This window comes from Ammospiza nelsoni, chromosome 22 (genome assembly GCF_027579445.1).
Source record: "Ammospiza nelsoni isolate bAmmNel1 chromosome 22, bAmmNel1.pri, whole genome shotgun sequence".
In the NCBI taxonomy this organism is placed as follows: Eukaryota; Metazoa; Chordata; class Aves; order Passeriformes; family Passerellidae; genus Ammospiza; species Ammospiza nelsoni.
In genome coordinates this window covers 1,852,140-1,876,639 of record NC_080654.1, presented here as the reverse complement: position 1 = coordinate 1,876,639, position 24,500 = coordinate 1,852,140, and the positions used below count along the sequence as shown (strand labels likewise).

General features: G+C 43.6%; 2 protein-coding genes across 4 annotated transcripts; one reads left to right on the top strand and one right to left on the bottom strand.

Moving 5' to 3' along the window:
- Nucleotides 1-486: 486 nt before the first annotated feature.
- Nucleotides 487-10,098, bottom strand: LOC132082990 (uncharacterized). 3 transcript variants are annotated; one of them, XM_059487478.1, is made up of 9 exons: nucleotides 10,040-10,098; nucleotides 9,806-9,887; nucleotides 8,759-8,912; nucleotides 7,650-7,795; nucleotides 4,848-5,024; nucleotides 3,786-3,899; nucleotides 2,504-2,590; nucleotides 1,684-1,774; nucleotides 487-1,193 (listed from the first exon to the last, which is right to left on the bottom strand). In XM_059487478.1, exons 1-9 carry the CDS (start codon nucleotides 10,048-10,050, stop codon nucleotides 1,162-1,164), a joined length of 894 nt encoding a protein of 297 aa, XP_059343461.1. In that variant the 5' UTR covers nucleotides 10,051-10,098; the 3' UTR covers nucleotides 487-1,161. The 3 variants fall into 3 exon arrangements, with proteins under 3 accessions (XP_059343461.1, XP_059343460.1, XP_059343458.1); XM_059487477.1 differs by lacking the exon at nucleotides 1,684-1,774 and adding an exon at nucleotides 1,536-1,683; XM_059487475.1 differs by lacking the exon at nucleotides 1,684-1,774.
- A 977-nt stretch (nucleotides 10,099-11,075) lies between these two features.
- On the top strand, nucleotides 11,076-21,947 carry SLC35E2B (solute carrier family 35 member E2B). The gene is made up of 9 exons (XM_059487653.1): nucleotides 11,076-11,571; nucleotides 13,043-13,574; nucleotides 14,700-14,835; nucleotides 15,691-15,818; nucleotides 16,748-16,868; nucleotides 17,330-17,383; nucleotides 17,647-17,719; nucleotides 17,923-18,068; nucleotides 19,352-21,947. The coding sequence occupies exons 2-9, from the start codon at nucleotides 13,259-13,261 to the stop codon at nucleotides 19,590-19,592; spliced, it is 1,215 nt and encodes a 404-aa protein (XP_059343636.1). The 5' UTR covers nucleotides 11,076-11,571; nucleotides 13,043-13,258; the 3' UTR covers nucleotides 19,593-21,947.
- The last annotated feature ends 2,553 nt before the right edge of the window (nucleotides 21,948-24,500 follow it).

Below are 24,500 nucleotides of genomic sequence, written 5' to 3'. Positions count from 1 at the left end.
AACCTTGGAAAGGGTTTCCCACTGGGCTTGGCTGAGGGAAGGACTGCAAAGGTTTTGTTGGGATGTTTAAATGTTTAATTCTTCCAGCACCAATCCCTGCTGCCACTTGTGGGGTGAAGTCAGAGGCAGCTGCTGCTGTCACACATCAACCTCTAAATGCCTCCCTGGGGCTGCAGGTAAAGGAGATTTGAGTCAGGTTTAGGAGAGCAAGATGAGAAATGTACATATTTGTAATACAGGTTGTGATTTAGATGGTCAGGATGAGGAGAAAAAAATTACAGCAATTTTATAGAATCCTTGTAAACCTCCCTAATAAGCTGTGATAAATTTTTAATTTTAATTGCTTTTTGCAGTGTCTGAAGAGAGGTGTAGTGCCAATGTCCACAGCACCCAGGAATTCCAGTCCCAACCTCTTCCCTATTGAGTTTTGGAAGGGATTTCCCATTGAATTGGTGCTGTTCCATATGAAATAATTATCCAAACACAAACTGTGCTTATGCTTTATTACAAAATAGCCAGTAGTTAAAGGTTCCAGTCAATAAAATACCAAACTTTTAAATTACAATATTAAAGGCTTAATTGTAACAGTCCCCCTGGTGTGAAATGGCACCTTGGTTACACTGAGGAGGGCTGAGCTTACAGGGAGCATTTTCCATGTGTAGCTGGGGTTAACAAAAAGTAATGGAAATATTCTGAAGCCAGAGGATGAAAAGAAGCCTTAGAAAGGGGACACCACTGTCACCAAACCATCAGGGCTGAGCTGCTCTGCAGGAGATCCAAGCTGGGCAGCACAATCCCCTTCTGAATTCAGGTACAGAGGGTGGGAGTGCAAATTTCCTTCATGATGTTTGTGTCTGCCCAGGCAGAAAGCACTGAAAGGAGCAGCTCACATGCAGGGGTGACCCCCTGTGTGTGACCCCCTGTGTGTGACCCCCTGTGCTTCCAGAGCAGCAGGAAAAGCAGTGAAAGGTGCTTGGTCCCAGCTGGGAATTTCCCAAACAGATTTTGCTTTAAGCTCTGTCCCACCTGCACTGCTCCAAGACACAAGTGACACCTTCCTGTCCCTGCTCCATGCTGGCACAGGGACACTTGGTGGCCACCCTGAGGGCAGGGCAGGAGCTCTGGGGTGGCTTCACTCTGTGGGAGCTGCACAGGGAGGGCTCAGGAGTCGATCCTTCCATAGGAGGAAAACACTGTGGGAAGAGAGGGAGCTCAGTCAGCAGCACTGCAGGGCTCAGAGACCCCGGGGACAGGAGCTTTGGGCTGTGCCACATCAGTGGCTTTACTGTGTGTGACAGAAATCTTGCAAGCAGAGATTTGCCCACACAGGTGGGATTTTTTAGACAGCAGCAGCTCTTGCTCAGGTTGGCATCAGCTTTGCCAGGGAAAAGCCAAATCTGTCCCACCCAACTTCTGAGCTTTGGCAGCCTGGTCACTCTGGGGCTGCAGAGCTGCTTGGTTTGGGATCTGTTAAGGCTTTCCCTGTGACTGGGACAGAACAGCTCCACCTCCCCAGGGCGTTTTTGGGTACTCACTTCTCTCCCTCAGCCCCTGCCCGAAGCTGCGGTAGACGTGAAGCAGAGCCCAGAGCAGAACAGATTTGATTGTGACAGAAATGCAGGAGCCAGTGATGAAAGCAGCTTCCAGGGTGTAAGAATTGCCTTTGCCCCACTCCCTGATCACCTGCAGGAAAAGGGAGACACCAAACCATCACCACAAAACCTTGGAGCCACAACGTGCAGCTGCGTTTCTGAGAGGAGTCACCAGGTAGGAACTGGGGGAAAAGACAAAATAGAAACCCAACAGGTGACTTTGGAACCAGCTGAGTTTTCTGATTTCATGGTGTACAGACAGTGTGGAGTCCTGCTGGGCTGTGCCAGCTCAAACAGCCTGGAATAATGGGGAGCTGCATGTGATAAATGGGGCTGTGGGGGCTGATGATCCCTGGGTGTTTGGGTGGGAAGGATTCGCAGCACTGGCACTCTCAGCATTCCAGCCCTGCCCAGCCTGGCTGCCCCTGGCTCTCCTCTCTCACATCTGGTGGGAGGTGCTCATTGATAAAGGTTTTATCAGTGTTACAGAGCAAAAAACCTGCCCCAAACTGGACTTTGTTGGGCTTGCACTGCCTTGTTTTGGCTACAGCAGGATCCTTAGCTGTGGGTGCTACCAAGAAATTCTTTAAAATGCAACAACTGAGCCCTGGTCAAATTCTCTGGCACCACTTGAGGCTTGTGTGAAGGAGGGGAGGTATTTCTGAGGAGTTTTGTATTTTGAACAAGAATTTGTTTCATTTTTCCCTCATCATTCTTTGCAGGGACTCCCAGAACCTCCCTCTGATCAGTTCAGGAGCAACCTGACTTCATCCCTGTGCTGCAAAGCTGATCCTGGAGAGGCAGGATGGGCTCTGCTCTCCTGAAATCCAGCAGGAGCTGCAGGAAGGGCAAAGCAACACCCTGGCCCTGAGGAGGATGAGGGTGAGACCCCCCAGCCCTGCTGCCCTTACCGTGTAGAGCAGGTAGGTGAGATAAACCACCTCAGGCACATTCTGGATCAGGAACACCCACACCAGGGGCTTCATCTCTTTTAAAATCTGCAAAATAAGGTGAGATACAGCTTTTTTAAGGTGCTATTTATTCTAAAAAAAGCTACAAATAGTTGATTTTTCATTGCATTCCAAGTGCTGGCTAAGCTGAGTTCTGAATTTTAGCATTGCTCTCCACTTCCCTTCTCCCTCTGAGTTTTTTAGCAGGAATTTCAGGCTCTGTTTTCCCTGACCTTTCTCTCTGGGCACACTCAGATTTTCTCTAGCAGCTGAGTGTTTTCACAGGTAACAGACTGAAAGCTCCCTGAGGCTTTTTCTCCACTTTTCTTTTTGCCACACAGAAGTGCAGTCAGTGAGGAGGGAAATGTGGGAGAAGCAAGAGGATTGAAGTGCCAGGGGAATTTCATTTCACAATTCCCCCAGGGCCTTGGGAAGGAAGAAAGGGACTGCAGCAGCCCTGGGCTGGGAGGGCAGGTCTGAGCAAAGGAAGGAAAATCAGCTGAGCCTCTGGGGGTGGGAGCAGTGACTGTGCCAGTGTCAGGATTGGGTTTGATGCATCTGATCCCCCCAGGTTCCCCCCAAACCCAAAACTGATGTGTTTTAAAAGCACAATTTTAGCAAGAAAGCCATTAAAATACATAGGGAGCTCTATTTCAGCTGTCAGGAATTTGTGTGAATGACTAAAGCAAACAGCCCAGGAGCCTAAACCAACATCCACCCCCAAAAACCCCTCAACTCCTTCCTGGTAATAAAAACCTCACTTACTGATGTACTTTGGCCCTGATTCTGCAATCACGCTTGGAAGAGAGGCTAAGGACTTCAGAGAAGGTTCAAAATCCCATTTCAAGTTCACAAATCTTCCAGGTTAACCTGGAAATTGTCCCTGAGCTTTGAAGGAGATGCCCCAACAAAGGACCCCTCATCCTTTTGGTGTGGGTTCCTAAGGATTTAAGGCCTGAGAACTGCTCCCAGTTTCACCCAGCCTTGGCAGAGAGGCAGAAATATTGAAGCCAGTGTGATCCTCCAGATTTCACTGAAGTGATCAAGGACTGAGACTAAAAACATCCCTCAGAATGGCCCAATGATGAGGTGACTGCTTCACTCCCTGTGCTCAGCTCAGACACAGATTTAAACAAAGCCTGGCTTCAATATTGCTGCTGCTCTGCTTCTCCCCATGCTGGCTCCCTTCCCTGGGCAGTGCCACACCAGTGTGTCCCTGGTGTCCCCTGCAGGTGCCACTCACTGCAGTGATGCCCACGGTGACCTTGACGCAGCCCCAGACCACGCCTGTGGCTGAGATGATGTTGTGCAGCAGGGTGACCTCGTGCAGGCTGATCAGGAGGATGCACAGGCACAGCTGGGGAGGAAACATTGCATGGAATCACTCTTGGGAAAAAAAATATCTGCCACAAACCCCCTGGGTCTGAAAGCTGAATTATTCCTCAGGCAAGGACAGAGGTCATTCCCTGTATAACACAGCAGATAGAGCAAAGTAAAGCTGCAGGAAATAAGGGTGAGGGGTGTTTACAGAGGTAACAGCTCTTGGGCTCACTTCCCCCTGCTGTAATTTCATTTTCTGTCTCACTGCCCTGCTGGAGTTCCCCTCTCCCACTCCAGAATCATTTCCTCAATGCTGGAGGCAGAGATGGGCAGGAACAGCCTTGCTCACTTCAGGGGTGTTGGAGCTCCTGGATGCAATTGTTTAATGGATAAACCTCCCCAAAATCAGCTCCTTTTGTGCAGGACAATGATGAAATACATTTTGATTCATTTGGATGGATTTTAGCTAAGCTATGACAAACACATGGAGCTACAACCATTATTAATATAATGTAGCCATGATATTTTCTGAAAAATCCTTTCCTTAAGATTTTTTTCTCCTGAGAAGCTGAAAGCCCTCAAGAACAAAATGTAAACAATAATTATCTGCTGCTGTGGAATGCAACAAGTAAATCTTTGATTAGCCCATGTTAGTTATTTCTAATTAATGGCCAATCAGAGTCAGCTGAGAGACAGAGTCTGAGCCACAAAACTTTATAATTCTTTCTTATTTTATTCTTAGCTAGCCTTCTGATGAAATCCTTTCTTCTATTCTTTTAGTGTAGTTTTAATATAATATTTATCATAAAATAATAAATCAAGCTTTCTGAAACATGGAGTCAGATCCTCCTCTCTTCCCTCATCCTCTGTGAACACCACCACAATGTAATAAAGGTAAGAGAGAGGGTTGATTTTGGAAAGGAATAATTCAGCTCAGCCAGCCCAAGATATCATCAGGAAGAAGGAAAAAAGGGAATTTCTGTACCTGTGCCTGCAGATCAAAGGTGAGCATGGAGAAGCAGAGGTTGAGCATGCAGTACTGGGCCTGGAGGCTCTCCAGGGCTCCCCCCACCCTGAATGCCATCATGGACTGGCTCTGCATCAGGAGCAGGGCACAGATGACATCGAAGGATCCCACCAGCAGGATCAGCACAAAACGGGCCTGAGGGGAGGAAACACCAGGATCTGATGCATCTGATCAGCACCAGGTTCCTCCCAAACCCAAAAGTGATGTGTTTTAAAAGCAGTTTTAGCAAGAAAATTCCTGCTTTAAGGATGGCTCAAGTGGTAAAATGTCCCTCAGGGTCACTGTCACATTCATGTTTTCTGGGAAATCCCTTCACCCAGGGTTTTTTTCCTGAGAAGCCTCAGAAAAAAAGGAAAACAAATTCTTATCTCATTTGCTTCTCCTGTGTGTGCTCCTTTGGAATGTGTTTGGGGATTGTTTACCCACAGGTGATTGTTTTATTGGGCTCTGCTGGGAGTTGTTTTCACTCTTTGGCTCAGTCAGGGTCAGGCTGTGTCTGGACTCCAGAGTCAGGAGTTTTCATTATTATCTTTTTATCATTCAGTAAGTATCCTTTCTGTATTCTTTAGTATAGTTTAATATATTTTAATATCATAAAATAATAAATGAGCCCTCAGAGCATGAAGTCAGATTCATCACTCCTCCCTGCCCCATAAACACAATAGGTTACATTGATAGAAAATACTGATAATAGAAATTATTCTGGCTCAGGAAGCAGAGTTACAGTAATCCAAATTACAGTTAGAGCAGTAAAAAAACCCCAAAATTACTTTTCACATTTATAGCAGGCTTTCCTTTGAAGTTCTTGTTTAATATTTAAACTGACTTGGCTGTGCATCTTAAAAGGAACCTGCATTTCTTTGATATATTTTCCTTATTGGCCTGACCAACCCAGCCTGCTGCAGGTAAAGTGAGTTTAAATGGATGAGAAATAACCTGAATGATAAATAAACTGAATTATAAAGAAACTGAATTGGCAAAGCTGCTTTGCTCCCTCTCCCTGGCTTGGCTGCCACTCCTGAACAGTAATTTTTGGATGACTTCACAGCTTTTGGAGAAATATGTGATAAAAAGAAAGCACTTCCTGGAAGCACAGCAAGTGGGAATTGAACTAGAAACCTTAGGAAGGGCTATTAAAAAAATCCTTTAATGAATTTTACTGTTTTTAATGAATTTTACTGCTATGAAATGCAAACAAGATAACCTGGAGTGGCATCACTTTCCTTGCAGGCTCCCAGAAATGTCATAAATCACATTTAAGAGCACTGGGTAATGCCTAGCCTAGGTTACATTTATTTATTTCAGCCAGATATTCCACAGTGATAAAGCTGAAGCAGGGTAGGTGAAGGGAAGGATAAATTCTACAGAAATTTTGTGTAATTCTTTGATATTTCTGTTATTTTTGGGTGCTGCCATAAGGAAACTCAGAGACCAGCTCAGAGAAGATTTGCAGTTGTGGCTGTGCACGTTTTGTTGTGAGGTAGGGATAACTCAGCCTGATTCTGTTATCAGTAACAAAAATACATTAAGACATAAGAAATGCAAAAATACAAAAAACAAATAAAAAAACCCACCTAATTTTGTATTTAAAATACAAAAATTTAAATACAAAAATACCAAATAAATTCAAATATATAATATATATATATATTAGATCTAGCTATATGTTTCTACCTATATATATTTCTATTATATACAGTATATAATATTTCTATTATATATGAGATATAATAGAAATAATAATAAATAAAAATATACAATAAATAAACACAATCCTATAAATATAAAAGAATATATCATATATATAATAAAACAAATATACAAATAAACAATAATATAAAAAATATAAAAATATAATAATAAAACAAATATATGAAAATATCACATATCATATTACATGAATATATTTATCATCATATATAATACATATATATGATAAATATAATAATTATCATATAGAAAACAGTATATATATAGTATACTATATAGTATATATATAGTATACTATATATACTATTATATATAGTATAAATAATAGTATATGCAATAAAATAGTAATATAATAGTATATGTAATAAAAATATATAGTCATCTGTATTCAAATATATAATATATTAATTTATATATAATATTTGATTTTTACATATAAATATATAAAAGTACATATATATATATATATATATATATATATATATATATATATATATATATTTAAAATTATCTGTGTTAGCAGAGACATGCTGCCTCCCCCACGCTGCATTTTCAGCCCCAGGCAGTGGGGGAAGGCAGAGCTGCTTTAGGGGGGCAGGCACTGACCAGGAGCTGGGGTTTCTGGGGGAGGCAGAGCTGCTTTAGGGGCAGGCACTGACCAGCAGCTGGGGTTTCTGGGGTAAAGCAGAGCTGCTTTAGGGGCAGGCACTGACCAGGAGCTGGGGTTTCTGGGGGAAGCAGAGCTGCTTTAGGGGGGCAGGCACTGACCAGGAGCTTGCGTTTCTGGGGGAGGCAGAGCTGCTTTAGGGGCAGGCACTGACCAGCAGCTGGGGTTTCTGGGGTAAAGCACAGCTGCTTTAGGGGCAGGCACTGACCAGCAGCTGGGGTTTCTGGGGGAATTCTGGGGGAAGGCAGAGCTGCTTTAGGGGCAGGCACTGACCAGCAGCTGGGGTTTCTGGGGGAAGGCAGAGCTGCTTTAGGGGGGCAGGCACTGACCAGCAGCTGGGGTTTCTGGGGTAAAGCAGAGCTGCTTTAGGGGCAGGCACTGACCAGCAGCTGGGGTTTCTGGCCTGCAGGGAGCAGGGTGAAGTTGATGACGGAGCACAGCATCAGCAGCACGATGGAGAGCACGAACACCACGAGCTCCTGGCGGTTCTCCTGCAGGATGCCCCTGCTCACGTAGTACACACAGAACACTGCAGAGAGAGGGAACAGCAGTGCCAGCTCAAACAGGGGCAAAATCCCAGTTCTGTACCCACAGCGAGGGCTCAGAGGGGCCCTGAGGCTCCCCGGCCTTGGTTCTTACCAAGGAGCTTGAGCCAGGTAAGTAAAACACTCCCTGCTGTGTTCAGCACACAGGAAATTAAATAATTAGCTATTATTAGTTGCTTCTTCTTCTTCTTCTTCTCCTTATTATTATATTAATTAATTTTATTTATTTAATTTTAATTCTATTTAATTTATTATACATGAAATACATGTGTAGATATAAATATATATATAAAAATATGTATATATATTTATATAGACACATATATTTCATGTATAATAAATACATGTGTCTATATAAATATATATACAATATATATTGTAGATATATTTATACAATATGTATCGTGTATATATTTATATACATGCATGTGTATATATAAAAATAATTATAAATATATATAAATATTATAAATACATGTAATAAAATTAAATAAAATTAATATCTAATTTATTTAATTTTATTTCATGTATTTTATTTTAATTGTTTTAATTTTAATTTTATCTCATTTTAATTATTGATTTTTAAATTGTTTGTGAAGCACCACCATGAAAATGGCAGTGTATTATCCAAAGTGTCATTATAAATATAGTAATAACAATAATAAGGATAATGATGTTGTTGTAATTAAGCAGCAACTCAAGTTTCTTATATAAGAGATACTGGATGTTCACCTATTGCAGGAAAACTCACCAGCTGGGTCATTCTATGAATGCCACACTGAACATTATGTCTAGCTGTTCATTTGAATTAAATGAAACATTCTTATTATTATTTTCAATATTATTTTCATTTTCATTATTTTCATTATTTTAATTTTCATTATTATTACTTTCATTATTATTTTAATTATTTTCATTATTTCCTCCACCCAAACCGGGTTTCTTACCAGCTCCAACCAGCTGAATGAAGGAAATGGTGAAATCCTCCTCAGCCTGGCGCACCAGGGTCTCGATGGTCAGCCCTATGACACTCAGCAGGGACAAAATAGTGACACAGAAGTAGATCTTCACAGGGAATGAGAGCTCTGAGCATGGTTTTATCTGTAAAGGGAGAACATTCTTTAACACATCACGTAAAATAAATTCATTGTTGTTCCTAAAAATTACATTGAGGTGAGAGGGGTAAATGAGACAGTGCAGGGTTTCCTTTGGGAAGAGAAACTCCGCTATTGAACTGAAACTCCCAAACTGCTGAGGAAGGGGGAAGTGTAACTTTATTTCAAAAATAATCTCAGCCTAGATAGTCCTGGGTATAAACCAGGACTATCTAGGCTGAGATTAATTATGAAATAAAGTTATACCCACAGCCTGGCTTTGTGCCTCACAGGCCATGGTGTTATAACCCACGGCATGGACACTGCCCACATACACACCTGTCAGAAATAACATTTCCCACACTTTCACTTTTAGAAAACTGTAAATACAGCGTCAGTGTTCCCAGGAAGGCAAAGTCCTTCTCTTCTTTTATTAAAATATTTCAGGTGGAGCAAATCCTGGCAGGGATTTAACTCTCGGTTTGTTCAGCTGGAGGAGACTGAGGGGGACCTGAGGGGCTGCAGGGACAGCTCAGATCCCTGCTGTGGGACAGGGACACCCCCAGGGAACCCCTGAGCTGGGCCAGGGGGGTTCAGGTTGGATTTTGGGAAAGGTTCATCCCCAGAGGGTGCTGGGCACTGCCCAGGAATGGGCACAGAGGCTGCCAGAGCTGCAGGAGCTGTCAGGGGTGTCCAGGGTGGGATTTGGGGCTGATCAGTGATCCTGAAGGTCCCTTCCAGCTCAGAACACTCCACAGTGCTGTCAGCAGAGCTGTGCCACGCCTCGGCGAGCTGACCTGACTTCGCAAGCGGATTTAAGCCATATTTTTCCACACCCCCCGGGGCAGAGAAGCGCGGAGGACAGCGGCAAGCCGCCGGCAGCAGCGGCGATGTACTCACGGGGCCGCAGGGCGTGGGGATGAGCTGCCGGTGCCGCGGGGTGAGGTTGGGCACGCTCGGCCCCGCCGCAGCCGCGGCGCCGCTGTGGGAGAGAGAGCGGGGCCGTCAGGGGCCGTACCACCCCCACCGCGGGGGGGAACGGCCCGCGACCCCCCATCCCCAGCACGGGCGCCTCCAGGGGAGCGCGGGGAGGCGCCCCCGCGCCGCGCGTGGTGCGGCCCGGCCCGCCCGTACCTGCCGTCCATGGCGGCGGCCGCGGGCCCTACATGGCTGCGGAGGGGTCCCGGCGGCGCTTCCGGGGCCGGCCCGCCCCGCGTCACTTCCCCGGCACGGGCGGGAAGCGCTGCCGGGCTCCTCCCGGGCGGCGGGGCCGCCGCGCTCCCGCCCGTCCGCCCCGGGGGTCCCCTCGGCGCTGGGCAGCCCGCCCGGCTCGATGGAGGGGCGGCCCGCGGCGAGGCGCTGTGCGCGGCTGTACCCGGCAGCGAGTGCCCCGTAACCCCCGCGGCTCGGCTCGGTCTCCTCGTGCTTTGGGTAAAATGGCCTCCCCGCCGCCGCGGGGACAAAGGGGCGAGCCCGGGGCCCGGCGGTGCGCGGCCGGACCGGCTCTGCAGCGCGGGGCTCCGGGCACGGCACGGGATGGGCGGCCGCTGCCCGGTGGTACCAGAGCTTGGTGCTACCAGAGCTTGGTGCTATCAGAGCTTGGTGCTGCCGTTATTCGGTGCTGCCCAGCCCGGTGGTACCAGAGCTTGGTGCTATCAGAGCTTGGTGCTGCCGTTGTTCGGTGCTGCCCAGCCCGGTGCTGCCGGAGCCGTAGAAGCGCCGGGGCTGCGGCAGCAGCGAGCGCGGAGCGCAGGTGCCGGCCGGGATGCGCTGAGGGCTCCGGGGATGCAGGGAGGGATGAGAGCGGCGCAGGAGGATCCGAGCCGGGCCCGGCAGGGGGATGGCGGTGCTGGCAGCCCCCGGGCCCGAAGGATGGCTCGGAAGGGTCTCGGTGATCCCGGGAGGGCTCCGAAGCCGCTGCGGTGTGAGGGGAGCTGCGGGCACCGGGAATGAGAACGGGGATAGGAATGGGAATGGAGAGAGGTTGGGAATGTGCGGGGGATGCTCCGGGAGCTGCGGGCACCGGGGATGGGGATGGGGATGGAGCGCGGTCGGGAATGCGCAGGGAAGGCTCTGGCAGTGGGTGAGCAGAATCACAGCTGGGATGGCACAAAGGGCTGAGCTGTTTCAGCCTTTCAGCCTCTTCTGTTCTATTTGCAGTGTTTGTAACATCTGGGATGCTCTCCTGCCATCAGTGAGCGGTGTTAATGAGCGAGGCTTGCTCAGGGTGCTGGATTTTGTGCTCTTGCTGTGTTGGGAGCAGTGTTTGAGTGACCTTTAGCATAACAGAGGAAGGGTCATGGACACAAACCTTTGGTTTTTCACTGTCACAGCAGCCTCAGCTTCTCCAGCCCTTGCAACACATTTAGCTTTAGTTTCTATTTGTGAAAAGCCGACTTTCCAAAGTTCTCCGTGGATATTTTTTCCACCATAATTGTTACTAGGAGTGTAGTTAAGGGTTGGAGAAGATACAAGGAGGGTGAGAGGCACTCACACTGCCGGTTCTTTGTGAGTAATCCAAGAGGAACAAGTGCCAAGCACTGCCACGTTTTCATCTGTTGGTAAACATCAGCTGCTGGTTGGCCTTGAGGGAGGAAGACTGAATTAGTTCCACATGGAGAACTCTTTCAGCCCATTTAGACTTTCCAGTTGATTCAAGCCAGCAGGTCAGTAATTTAGGGGGGTAATTTTGTTGTTGTTTGCTGTTCTGCTCCGTGCCGTGTGTGGAATCAGTGATATCAAAGCTGATATCAAATCTGATATCACAGCGCTGCTGAGGGCGGGGCTTTGGTTGTGCTTAATTGGCCGTGGTTTTAATTAACTTGTATAAACAGAAAAAAACCTGTGATAATTAACTGTTTTGAATTAGAGGGGTATTTTTTTTAATGACCTGGAAAAGGAGGAGGAGTCAAGAATCCATTTTTCTGAGCAAATTCTCTTGGAGAACGTGTCTCTTTTTTCAGAGTTTTGTGTTAGACTGGGTCAGCACAAGTTTGTGGTTTAATGTGATCATTTCAGAGGGTCCCATTCCTCAGTGTGCTGCTGGCATGAATTCCTGGAAAAATGGGAAGAGATAAGGGCAGGGAGATGGAAATCGTCAGTGCATGGCTGTAGCAACCAGAGAATGTGAGGAATGGAAAATTTCACTTTTCAAGCAGCTGCTGTGTAGGATACTGAGACTGACACCAGATATTGAACTCCTCAGTGTCTCTTTGTTATTTATTTGAGATGCCACATTGAACATTTAAACATTAAAAATAAAATTAATTCATAATTTATATATAATAATTAATACATTAATAACATTAAAAATAAAAGTTTAAAAAAGATTGAACTGTTTGCAAGATCAGGGCAGGTGCAGTAGCTTTGTTAGAACTCTTGCATTTCTTTCTTTCACAGGGTGGTTTTGTTGTTCCCTCTGCTCTGCTTCTGTAACTTGCCACATTTTGTGTAATTTATCAAAGGAAAATGCTCTGCTTGCACATCATTTAATGCCTTTTGCTGCCAAATCTGTTAAAAAGGCATTAAGAATGAGTTGTAAGTGCTAATATTGGATTGGAAGGTGTGGTAAAATGAGGAATATTGCATTATTCCCATGTAATTAAATAGATAACCACTCTGGAAAGCTCTTGGACATATTTCCCTACTTTTTTCACCTGGATACATGTACCAGGGTAGCTCTGGGATTACTGGGGTTACAGCCCTTGATTATTGCTCTCTTTGCTCAGGTTGATTACAGGTTAATTAGTCTGAAGGGCAGAGGTTCCTGCCTGGATTTGCTGGGTTGGGAAGGTTTTCCTGGGGAGTGTTTAAAGGCAGACTGAGATCAAAGACACTGTGGAATCTGGAAGAGGAGTTAGTTATAATTGGAAAGGCTGTGTTGAGGTGCTCCAGAGGGAAAAGGACATAAAACCACCAGTCTGGTGGGTGCGTGGGTGTTATTTTAGAATAAAAAACCTCCCTAAGATTAGTTCTTGTTGCTTAATCTTGGCATGAAGACATCAGGAGTTCAAAATCCAGCCTGAGGGATTACAGAACTCTCTTTATCTTTCATAAAGTGTAGGTGAAATGTGCTGTATTTGCTGCATTAGGGATATAAAACATCACACTTTTTCTTTCCCTTTTTCCCCTCTTTAGGCAGAAAACATGGAGCAGCCCACATGAAGAATCCTTTGGAGTTTCTATTCCTCCAAGATGTTCTTTGAAGGACCAAACCCAGTTTTGCAGGCCCCTGGGAGATGAAGCATTGACCACATGACATTTTTATTTCAACGAGTGCTTTCTCAGCCTTGCTTGTGAAGGACAAGGAATATTTTGGAAATATTTAGGAAATATTTATTTCTCCACCTCGCCATGATGAGCGCCCTGACCCCGGAGGCCCCGAGCCCTCCCCAGCTGGAGGAGAAGCCAAAAGGAAAATCCCTGTTCCAGCTGGGCTCCCTCTTTGCTAACAGGAGTGAGAAATTTGTGATTGCTCGCAGTGACAGCCTGCCAGAGGAGAATGTGCTGAAAATCACAATCACAGAGACCACGGTCATCGAGTCCGACCTGGGCATCTGGAGCTCCCACGCCCTCATCTACCTCACTCTGTGGTTTTTCTTCAGCTTCTGCACTCTGTTCCTGAACAAATACATCCTGTCCTTGCTGGAGGGAGAGCCCAGCATGCTTGGTACCCTGCTCTTCCTGAATTCCAGGGGAAATTGGTTTATTTAATGGAATGGGAGCCCCCAAAAAACTCCCAGAGTGTTTGGATAATGCTGGCAGGAACAGGGAGGGGTTTTTGGGGTGTCTGTGCAGGGATGAGTTGGGCTGGGTGATCCCTTCCAGCTCAGGATGTTCCATCATCCTGGGATTGATCATTCCAGATGAAGCTGAGGGAGAGAATGCTTCAATTGAAGTGGAAAATGTTTGGTTTGGAAGGTGTGGGGAGGGATTTGGGGCTGGGAACTTGGGATTTTGGCCTTTAGATTTCCATCATCCTATGACTGATAATTCCAGATCATCCCTTATAAAGCTGAGGGAGAGAATGGTTCAGTTGAAGTGACAAATGTTTGGTTTGGAAGGTGTGGGGAGGGATTTGGGGCTGGGAGCTTGGAATTTTGGCCTTTAAATTTCCATCATCCTGTGATTGATAATTCCAGATAAAGCTGAGGGAGAGAATGGTTCAATTGAAGTGACAAATGTTTGGTTTGGAAGGTGCAGAGAGGGATCTTGGGCTGAGAACTTGGGATTTTGGCTTTTAAAGTCCTATCATCCTATGACTGATAATTCCAGATAAAGCTGAGGGAGAGAATGGTTCAATTGAAGTGACAAATGTTTGGTTTGGAAGGTGTGGGGAGGGATCTTGGGATTTTGGCCTTTAAAGTGGTTTCTGCCACTCTCCTTTCCTCCACTTGCTGAAAGATGAAATTTTCCTCGTAGAGGAGCTTTAAGAGGAAAAATAAAAAGTAATTTTTTTTAGTTTTCTGTGCTGGAGGGTTTAGCAAAAAGTCAAATTTTGAGTAAATTGTTGATACTCTCCTGAACTGTGCAGTGCAAGAGTTACCTTTGGTTATCAATGGCCATTTTAGTTCTTTTTTTTCTTCTTAAGAGGCAAACAAAGGGCACTTTATCTGTGAACCAGGTTTATAAACATTTGCTTTATAGAAATAAAGGGCTTTAGTGAGAATATATAAAGCACACACTGCCAAAACCACCACAGAGAGGTTTGTGTAAGAGATTTTCCCATGACAGTTGATTTGTTGTGTTCCAACTCGTGATCTGCCTTGATTTCCCCTCTCTGATCCTTTCTCAGGTGCTGTTCAGATGCTTTCCACCACCTTCATTGGCTGCATCAAGATGTTTGTCCCCTGCTGTCTGTACCAGCACAAGACCAGAATCTCCTACCCGCCAAATTTCATCATGATCATGCTCTTTGTTGGATTAATGAGGTAAATAAAAAACATTCCCTGCTCTATCTTTGCTAATATTTCTGCTTTTCCAAGCCAAAGTTCTGTTCTTGTGTCCTTCCCCCCAAGAAATATCCCAGAATAATTTTATTTTTATTTGCTGTTCTTTACCCAGATTTCAATTTTTGGGCCCATTTTTGCAGTCCTCACTTCTATTTCCATTTACTTTCTTCCTGCTCTCTGTTGAGGCTGATGTTTGTTTAGTGCATTAATATTTATCAGCCTTTTGCCTCAAAAGTCATCCAGGCTATTAAAATTTATCTTTTGAAAAGTAAATATTTGCTGGGTGCTGGGGTTGTGTTAGTTTGTGGTGGAGGAGGGAATAAAAATGCCTGGTTTTGTTTCCTCTGCCCTGCAAAACTGATAAAGAAAATCAAATAAGTGATAAATTCAATTAATTTCAGAGTTTAAACAGTGGTAATTATGAGCATATCTAATTTACACAAAGATGGATAACTGCAAATAAAGTTTCCTTGGTGAATTTCTGGTTTTTAGAAGATTTTCACTTTTTTAACTGAGCCTGTTGAAAACTTTGACTTAAAAAATGCTCACTTGAACCTTAGAGTGTGTTAAAAAGTAAATTTGGTTTCTGGAAATGCACTCTGCAGCCAAAGACATTCCACATTGCCCAAGAGTGCCTTTATTTGCTTTAAATAAATAATGTTTAAGCCACATTGAAAGATCTGACCTTGCAGGTGCAGGAGAAATTTCAGTGCAATTCTTTTTACGCTGAGTGCCTAAGAGTAGCTCCTGAAGCATTATTTTAATTTCTTCTGGTGCAGTAATGAATTGATTCATTTTAAAAATTAATTTATTGTGATTTTTCTCCTGCTGCAGATTTGCAACAGTGGTGCTGGGGCTGGTGAGCCTGAAGAATGTGGCAGTGTCATTTGCAGAGACTGTGAAAAGCTCAGCTCCCATTTTCACTGTCATCATGTCCCGCATGATTCTGGGGGAATACACTGGTGAGGCCTGAAATGAGATTAATTAATCTCTTCTTAATTGGCTGTGGTGGAAATCTGACCACTAAAATTAATAAAATATGATAAATATGACATAATAATATAATAGAGAATATAAATATCCATTATTCAATATTTATTATCCAATATTCATTATTTGATATTCATTGTTCATTATGTATTCTATACAAATAAATTATATTATATATAATATTATATATATTTATATTACATATTACACATTACATATTACACATTACATATTACACATTACATATTACACATTACATATTACACATTACATATTACACATTATAGATTATAGATTATAGATTATATATATTATATATTATGTATTATATATCATATATTATATATTACATATATATTATTTACTACATATTATATATTATATACTACATAGTACATGTTATATTATATATACTACATACTATATATATTGCATATTTTATATATTGTATATATTATACATTATATATTATATCATGTTATATCATATAATCTTATACTATATTTTATTATACTATTTTATTATATTTATAATAGATATTATATATAATATATATAATAGATACAATGTGTTATATATAATATACATAATATGTAATATATAACATATTATATATAAAATATGTAATGTATATTATATATAATATGTAATATAGAATCTATAACATATTATATAAAATATATAATATAAAATATAATAAATGAATCTGGATGAATCTACAATGAATTTATAGTCTTTAAAGGGTTTGGTGGAAGGGGATTGTTGTTATTTTTCTGTCAAGAAATTATTGTGGCTTTAAAAAACTGAAGTTCATTGTGCTCCTTTTCACTTGCTGTTGGGAATTTCAAATTCTCTCCAATATAAAAATAACAAATAATGATTTTGTCCCTTTTCCCTGCAGGGCTGCTGGTGAATCTGTCCCTGATCCCTGTGATGGGGGGCCTGGCTCTGTGCACAGCCACCGAAATCAGCTTCAACATCCTGGGCTTCTCTGCAGCCCTGTCCACCAACATCATGGACTGGTGAGCTCTGGGCTGGGGAAAACAATTAATTAATTTAATTAGGAGAGGAAAGGAAATTGGTTAACACGGCTCATTGTGTACAGTGCATTCAAATGTTGGGATTGAAAATGCATTTTAAATCGATTAGTCTTATTATTAAAAATATAAATTATTCTTACTTATTGTCTTATGTCTAACAGCATATTGAGGTTAAATAATAAAATTTCATTAGCCCAAACTCCTTTTTCTTGAAACATTTATCCACCTGAGAAACATTTCTTGTAGAAACATTTATCCACTTGAGGATTGATGAATTGATTGATTTGTCCTAATTAAAATACAGCTAAATGGTGGGGTTTAATTTTTTTAATTGTTAAAAAATTTTCTAAATGTTTTAATTTTAAAAATTTACATTTAAATATTTTTTACGTTTAAAATTTTTTTTGGTTAATATTTAATTTTTTTTTCTTTTTCTTCTCTAGTTTGCAAAACGTCTTTTCCAAAAAACTGCTCAGTGGAGATAAATACAGATTTTCGTAAGTATTCAAAATATTTCAGATTTGGTTTTATTAGGGATGAATAAATAAATTGAATATTTATCATTTTATTGCACCAAGGTGTAAATCTGATCATCTTTATTATTTTATCACGGTAAGAAAACTCCCTGAGCTCCCACTGCAAGCTTCAGAACTCCCAGAAATAAATATTTAAAAAATAGAAATATAAATAAAATATAAATATTTATATAAAAATCTTATTTTAATTTTTTTTTTAATTTTAATTTTTTTTCCCTTTGTAGAGCCCCAGAGCTTCAGTTCTACACAAGTGCTGCTGCTGTGGTTATGCTCATTCCAGCTTGGATCTTTTTCATGGTAATTTGAATTCATTATTTTACTTAATTTAGGGATTTTTTAAAATTAATTTCAGGATCTGAATGTCTTGTATGTTTTTGGGCTAAAATTTAAATATAAAACTCTCTGCTTCCAACAGTTGGGTGAAAATAATTTTTAGACTTTTCTCATGAACTGAACACTTACATTTTTTTTTTGTTTTGGTTTTTTTTTTGACATTTTAGGATGTGCCTGTGATTGGGAAAAGTGGGAGAAGCTTCAGCTACAACCAGGACATTGTAATTCTGCTTCTGATTGATGGAGTCCTGTTCCACCTGCAGAGTGTCACAGCCTATGCCCTGATGGGCAAAATCTCCCCTGTCACTTTCAGGTAAAATTCAGCTTTATTTTCTATTTTTTAATCAGAAATATTACTTAATTTTCTTTGATCAAGAGCACTGGTTTGTATTTTTTGATCAGGAAACATTATTTTCTATCTTTTTGTCAGGAACACTATTTTATATTCCATTTCAGGAATGTTTTTTTATAATTTCTTTCTTGGCCAGAAACACCATTTTATAATTTTTTGGTCAGGAACATTATTTTATAATTTTTTGGTTGGGAACATTATTTTATATTCATTTTGAGGAAGTGGATTTTCAGGTGGTGTTTTAAAAAAAGGATAACTAAAGGTGTTTTGCAAAGAAATTCATGAGGTAAATCACAGAATGGTTGGGGCTGGAAGTAGAATCTGAGATGGTGCTAAAATAGTGGAAAATTAAGGTTTTTGCAAAGAAATCAATGAGGAGAATCACAGAATGGTTGGGGTTGGAAAAATCTGAGGTGATGTTTAAAAAAACAGGGAATTCTTAACAGGTGTTTTGTGAAGAGATAAATGAGGGGAATTCCAGGATGGGTGGGGATGGAAGTGGAATTTCAGGTGGTGCTAAAAAAATGGAAAATCAAGGTTTTTGCAAAGAAATGAATGAGGGAAATCATGGGATGTTGGGGTTGGAAGTGGAATTTGATGGTGTTTAGGGGCAAGGCTGACATCAAAGCCAGGATGTGGCAGAGCTGCTGTCCCCTCACATCCTCCTCACATCCCTGATGTCCCCTCACATCACCAATGTCCCCTCACGTCCCTTCACATCCCCAGTGTCCCCTGCTGTGCCCTCACATCCCCAATGTCCCCTCATTTCCCCTCAGGTCTCCAATGTCCCCTCACATCCATAATGTCCCCTCAAGTCCCCAGTGTCCCTTCATGTCCTTTCATATCCCCAATGTCCCCTGCTGTTCCCTCACATCCCCAATGTCCCCTGCTGTGCCCTCACGTCCCAATGTCCCCTCACATCCTCAATGTCCCCTCACATCCCCTCACGTCCCTTCACATCCCCAATGTTCCCTCACATCCCCTCATGTCCCCAATGTCCCCTCGTGCTGTGCCCTCATGTCCCCAATGTCCCCCGCTGTCTCCTCATGTCCCCCAATGTCCCCTCACGTCTCTTCACGTCCCCTCACATCCCCTGATGTCCCCTCACATCCCCAATGTCCCTTCATGTCCCTCCACATCCCCAATGTCCGTTCACATCCCCTGCTGTCCCCTCATGGCCCCCCTCATCCCCAGTGTCCCCTCACATCCCCTGCTGTCCCCTGATGTCCCCGCTGTCCCCGCAGCGTTGCCAGCACTGTCAAGCACGCGCTGTCCATCTGGCTCAGCATCATTGTCTTTGGGAACAAGATCACCAGCCTGTCAGCCGTGGGCACCGTCCTGGTCACCGTGGGCGTCCTGCTCTACAACAAGGCCAAGCAGCACCAGCAGGAGACCCTGCAGAGCCTGGCCATGGCCCCACAGCCCTCAGGGCCTACCGAGGACACCGAGCCCCTCGTCCCCAAGGAGCTGGAACCCTACGATTAATGGGTTAATCATAAACAGCTGAGTGTGGCTCCATGGAGATCCTCCTGGGTGGGGCTGTTCCTCTGGTTCCTCTGAGTTCCTCAAATCCTCCTGGTTGTGGCTGTTCCTCAAGTTCCTCTGAGTTCATGAAATCCTCCTGGTTGTGGCTGTTCCTCTGGTTCTTTGAGTTCCTGAAATCTCCTGGATGTGGCTGTTCGTGAAATCCTCCGGATGTGGATGTTCCTTTGAGTTCCTGAAATCCTCCTGGATGGGGTTGTTCCTTAGGTTCATCTGAGTTCCTCAAATCCTCCTCTCCGAGTTCTTCAAATCCTCCTGGATGTGGCTGTTCCTCAAGTTTCTCTGAGTTCCTCAAATCCTTCTGGATGGGGTTGTTCCGAGTTCCTCAGATTGCCCTCTCTTGAGTTCCTCAAATCCTCCTGGATGTGGCTGTTCCTCAGGTTCCTCTGAGTTCCTGAATTCCTCCTGGATGTGGCTGTTCTCTGGTTCTTTGAGTTCCTGAAATCTCCTGGATATGGTTGTTCCTTTGAGTTCCTGAATTCCTCCTGGATGTGGTTGTTCCTCTGAGTTCCTGAATTCCTCCTGGATGTGGTTGTTCCTCTGAGTTCCTGAATTCCTCCTGGTTGTGGTTGTTCCTCTGAGTTCCTGAATTCCTCCTGGATGTGGTTGTTCCTCTGAAGAAGGAGCTGGGAAGGATCCAGAAAAACCTTGGGAACCTGATGCCCCAAAGAGAGGACCTGGAACGTGGCAAACTTGGCTTTTGTTGTCTCTCCTTGACTCCAAATTGTTGTGTCTCACACCAGATCACACCCAGGCCTGTGCTGTGGAAGAACTTTGGTGTCCTGTGGGAAAACAATTAAAACAATTGCTTTAATTGTCCTTCCCCATCCAAACAATGTGAAAATGGGGCCCCACCACTGAGTTCTGGTGGCAGAGGGATGCAGTTGGTGCCTCGTGGAAGTTTCTGGATGTCCTCTGCATTTCCTGGGCTGTGGTGCAGAGATGGAAGAGTCCAAGGAAGGAATTGTCCCACCCCGAGCCCTGAGGGCCCTCAAACCCTGCCAGAGCTCCAGGAGCATCGTGACAGCACCAGAAGGGATTTTGGGGTGGATTTTGATTTTTCTGCAGGGCAGGAGTTGGACTGGATGGTCCTTGTGGGTCCCCTCCCACTCAGGGGATTCCATAATTCCAAAAGGGATTGGAAATCCCACCCTTTTCTCCCCAAAATAAACCAACTTTAGTGAGGCAAACTGTGGGAAACGAGCTGTGGTGAGCTCCTGTTGCAGGCTACAAATCCAGGATTTGTAGTGGATTAAAATATAAAAATGTAATGTGGAAATATTGCATTCTGTTCATTTATTGACAAAATGGAAATGCAAATATTCACACACATACCCTGTGTAAATTGGGATTCCCACCCTTTTCTCTCCCAAAAATAAACAACTTTACTGAAGCAAACTGTGGGAAGTGAGCTGTGGTGAGCTCCAGCTGCTGCCTACAAATCCAGGATTTGTAGTGGTTGAAAATATAAAAATTTAATGTGGAAATGTTGCATTATTGACAAAACTGAAATGCAAATATTCACACACATACCCTGTGTAAATGGAGTGTTGAATTCAATATTTGTAGTTGCTTAGAGGTTAAAAACCACTGAAAAATTGTGGTGGCAAATCTTTGTATTTCTGTAAAAAAAACATTTTGTTGTTTTAATTTCATTTTGTTATGCATGAGGAAAGAAACTGATTTTTTAAAATATTATTTCTAAGAGTGCAACAAAAGGCTGCCTTTTAGAAACTCAGGGTTATGAGTCTGACCTGTGTGTAAAATATCAAAATATCTAATTTCTGATTATATAAAGAAATCTCAGAGGCATCTGTTACAGATGGGAGGAATATTAACCATAACTGAGGCAAATCTTTATTTCTGCTGCTTTTAAGTTTCCTTTTTTTTTAAAGGAAATTTGTTTTTTGTGGTAGATCAAAGATTAAAAGTTCATTTTCCTTTTGAACAGTCAGTTTTGACAAAAAAAAAAAAAAAGCACACATGTAGCTACAAAAACATTCACATGGACTTTTTGGGAACAAAAATTAAATTAAAATGAGTGGATTTTAATAATTTCCACTATTCTGGAAGGTTGGAGCATGGATGTATAGTGGTAAAAATAATGGTTATCAGGAAATTACAATTGGAATTCCTGTAAAATCACATTTTCACACCTCAGTGGAATCTTGGGGCAGATTCCCCAAAGATCTGAGGGAGAAAAATGCCAATTTTTTCATCCTTGTGTATGTGATATGTCTGTGGTATTTTGTTTTCTTTTGTACTCTTGTCACTTTTATAAAAGCTGTGGACTGTGGAGCTCTGTGGTTTTTTTTTTTTTTAATTTGTTTTCTGCCAAATACACTGAGATTTTTGAAACTATAACTACAAAAAATACCAAAAGTGTGTTTTGTGTCATATTTCTGCTTTAGGTTGCTCTGCTCTCACATAAATCCCATCATTTTAAATGATTTTTAAAAAATCCCAGCATTTTGGGATTTTCTAAATTATTTTTCTTTGACCCTGGGAGGATTTGGGATTGGGATTTTAACCCCTGCTCTGCTGGGCTTTGTCCCTTTGTGTATTTTTCTTTGCCATCTTCATTGCCTTTGCTTTATGTAGATTAAACAAACCAAAAACCTTTTAAATCTTCTTTTCCCTTGTGTAAACAAGGAGCTTTTTGCTCTTTGTAAAGAATTTTCCACCCCAGCTCTTCCTGTGACAGAAAAGTTGATTTTTTGGGAATATTTTAGAGTTTCTGTGCCTGCATTTCTCATGGCCACACCCAGGTGTCTGTGATGAGGGTGATTTCTGTGAGCTGGAGCTGTGCATTTAATTTATTTTATACTTTTAATTCACTCAGAGTGAATTTTAATAATTGAAATAATTTAAAATATTAAAAATATTTTCTATTTTTAATTCACTTAAATGTGAATTCCTGATGCGCTGAGGTGCAGGTGGAAGGTGTCACAGCACTCCCTCTGCTTCTAAATTTTCCTTATTCCCATTATATCCCGTTATTTCCCATTTTATATCATTATTTCCCATTATATATAATTATTTCCCATTATATTCTCATATTTCCAATGGGGGATGGATAATTAGTGATTTTAGAGATCCTAATTAGGGATCTTTGCTGTTCTGGGCCGTGTCACCTCTGTCACCTCCTCCCTCACACTCTCACTCATTTCCGTGTAGGAATTGCAGCTTTTTGGTTGGAATCCAATTTATTCAATTAAATTTATTCAATTAAATTTAATTTATTCAATAAAATTTAATTTATTCCATCAAACTTAGAACTAATTGATGTGGAATTAAATGCGGCCCAGTGCCTCCATTGGCCGCGTTTATCGCTGCCCAGGCCCATCCCGCGGGTTCATTAACGCCCCTCAGCGCGGCCGTTCTGACGGGCGGGGCTCAATTAACGCCTCATTAACGATTTGCGTTAATTAGGGCGCCGTGAGGCGGCGCTGACGTCATCGGCGCGCGGCGGCGGGCGGAAGTGACGCGTGACCCGCGCGCGGCTGCTCGCAGTCCCCGGTGGCGGCGGCGGTGAGCGGGGCCGGGGGCGCTGAGGGGAAACCGGGGGGACAGCGGGGCTCTGAGGGGAAACCGGGGCTCTGAGGGGAAACCGGGGGGGACAGCGGGGCTCTGAGGGGAAACGGGGGCTGTGAGGGGAAACCGGGGGGGACAGCGGGGCTCGGAGGGGAAACCGGGGCTCTGAGGGGAAACCGGGGGGGACAGCGGGGCTCGGAGGGGAAACGGGGGCTGTGAGGGGAAACCGGGGGGACAGTGGGGCTCGGAGGGGAAACCGGGGCTGTGAGGGGAAAGCGGGGGGACAGCGGGGCTGTGAGGGGAAACCGGGGCTGTGAGGGGAAACCGGGGGGACAGCGGGGCTCTGAGGGGAAACCGGGGCTCTGAGGGGAAACCGGGGGGGACAGCGGGGCTCTGAAGGGAAACCGGGGCTCTGAGGGGAAACCGGGGGGGACAGCGGGGCTCGGAGGGGAAACGGGGGCTGTGAGGGGAAACCGGGGGGACAGCGGGGCTCGGAGGGGAAACCGGGGCTGTGAGGGGAAAGCGGGGGGACAGCGGGGCTGTGAGGGGAAACCGGGGCTGTGAGGGGAAACCGGGGGGACAGCGGCGGGTCTGAAGGCACACCGGGGCTCCGAGGGAACATTGGGGCGGCACCGGCGGCTCTGAGGGGACACCCGGGGCTGGGGAGACACCAGGGGCTCTGAGAGTACGCCCGGGGCGCTGAGGGGACACCGGGGGCTCTGAAGGGACACCGGGGGTTTTGAGGGGAGGTTTATGCCCAAAAAGGAGACTGAGGAGTCTCTTTTTGCTTTATTCCAATAAAGACAGAGGCCATGGGGCATCCCCTGGGGTGTCTCCAATTTTTGGAGGAGCCCGCCTCCTTTTTATCTCAATTTCCCTTCTCTCATTCCCCATTTCTGAGGTACTTGAGAGGTTCAGACCTCCCGATACACCTGATACTAAAGATTTCCCTCTAATGTACAACCCTCCCTTTTCATTTTTAATTCTTACAGAATTTAGGTGTTTTTCTTCCCCCATTGTTTCTTTCATCTTGCGATATCCAATTTCATTTATCAGCAAACCTAAAGTTTATTTGTAAAATCAAGTATCATTTTCCATTCATCAATCAGTGGAATCCTTCCCCTTTTTTCTTCTCTCTCCCAGTACTGGTTTTATCCACCAGCAGCCCCACAGCTGGTTTGGAAAGACAAATCCACCATTCCTTTTAGGTGCTTGGGGTATTCCACAAATCAAAGCCCTGTTGCAAATTTTTGCTGTTTATAAATCTCAATAATATATATGTATGTATATATATGCTATGTCACTTTTATATATATA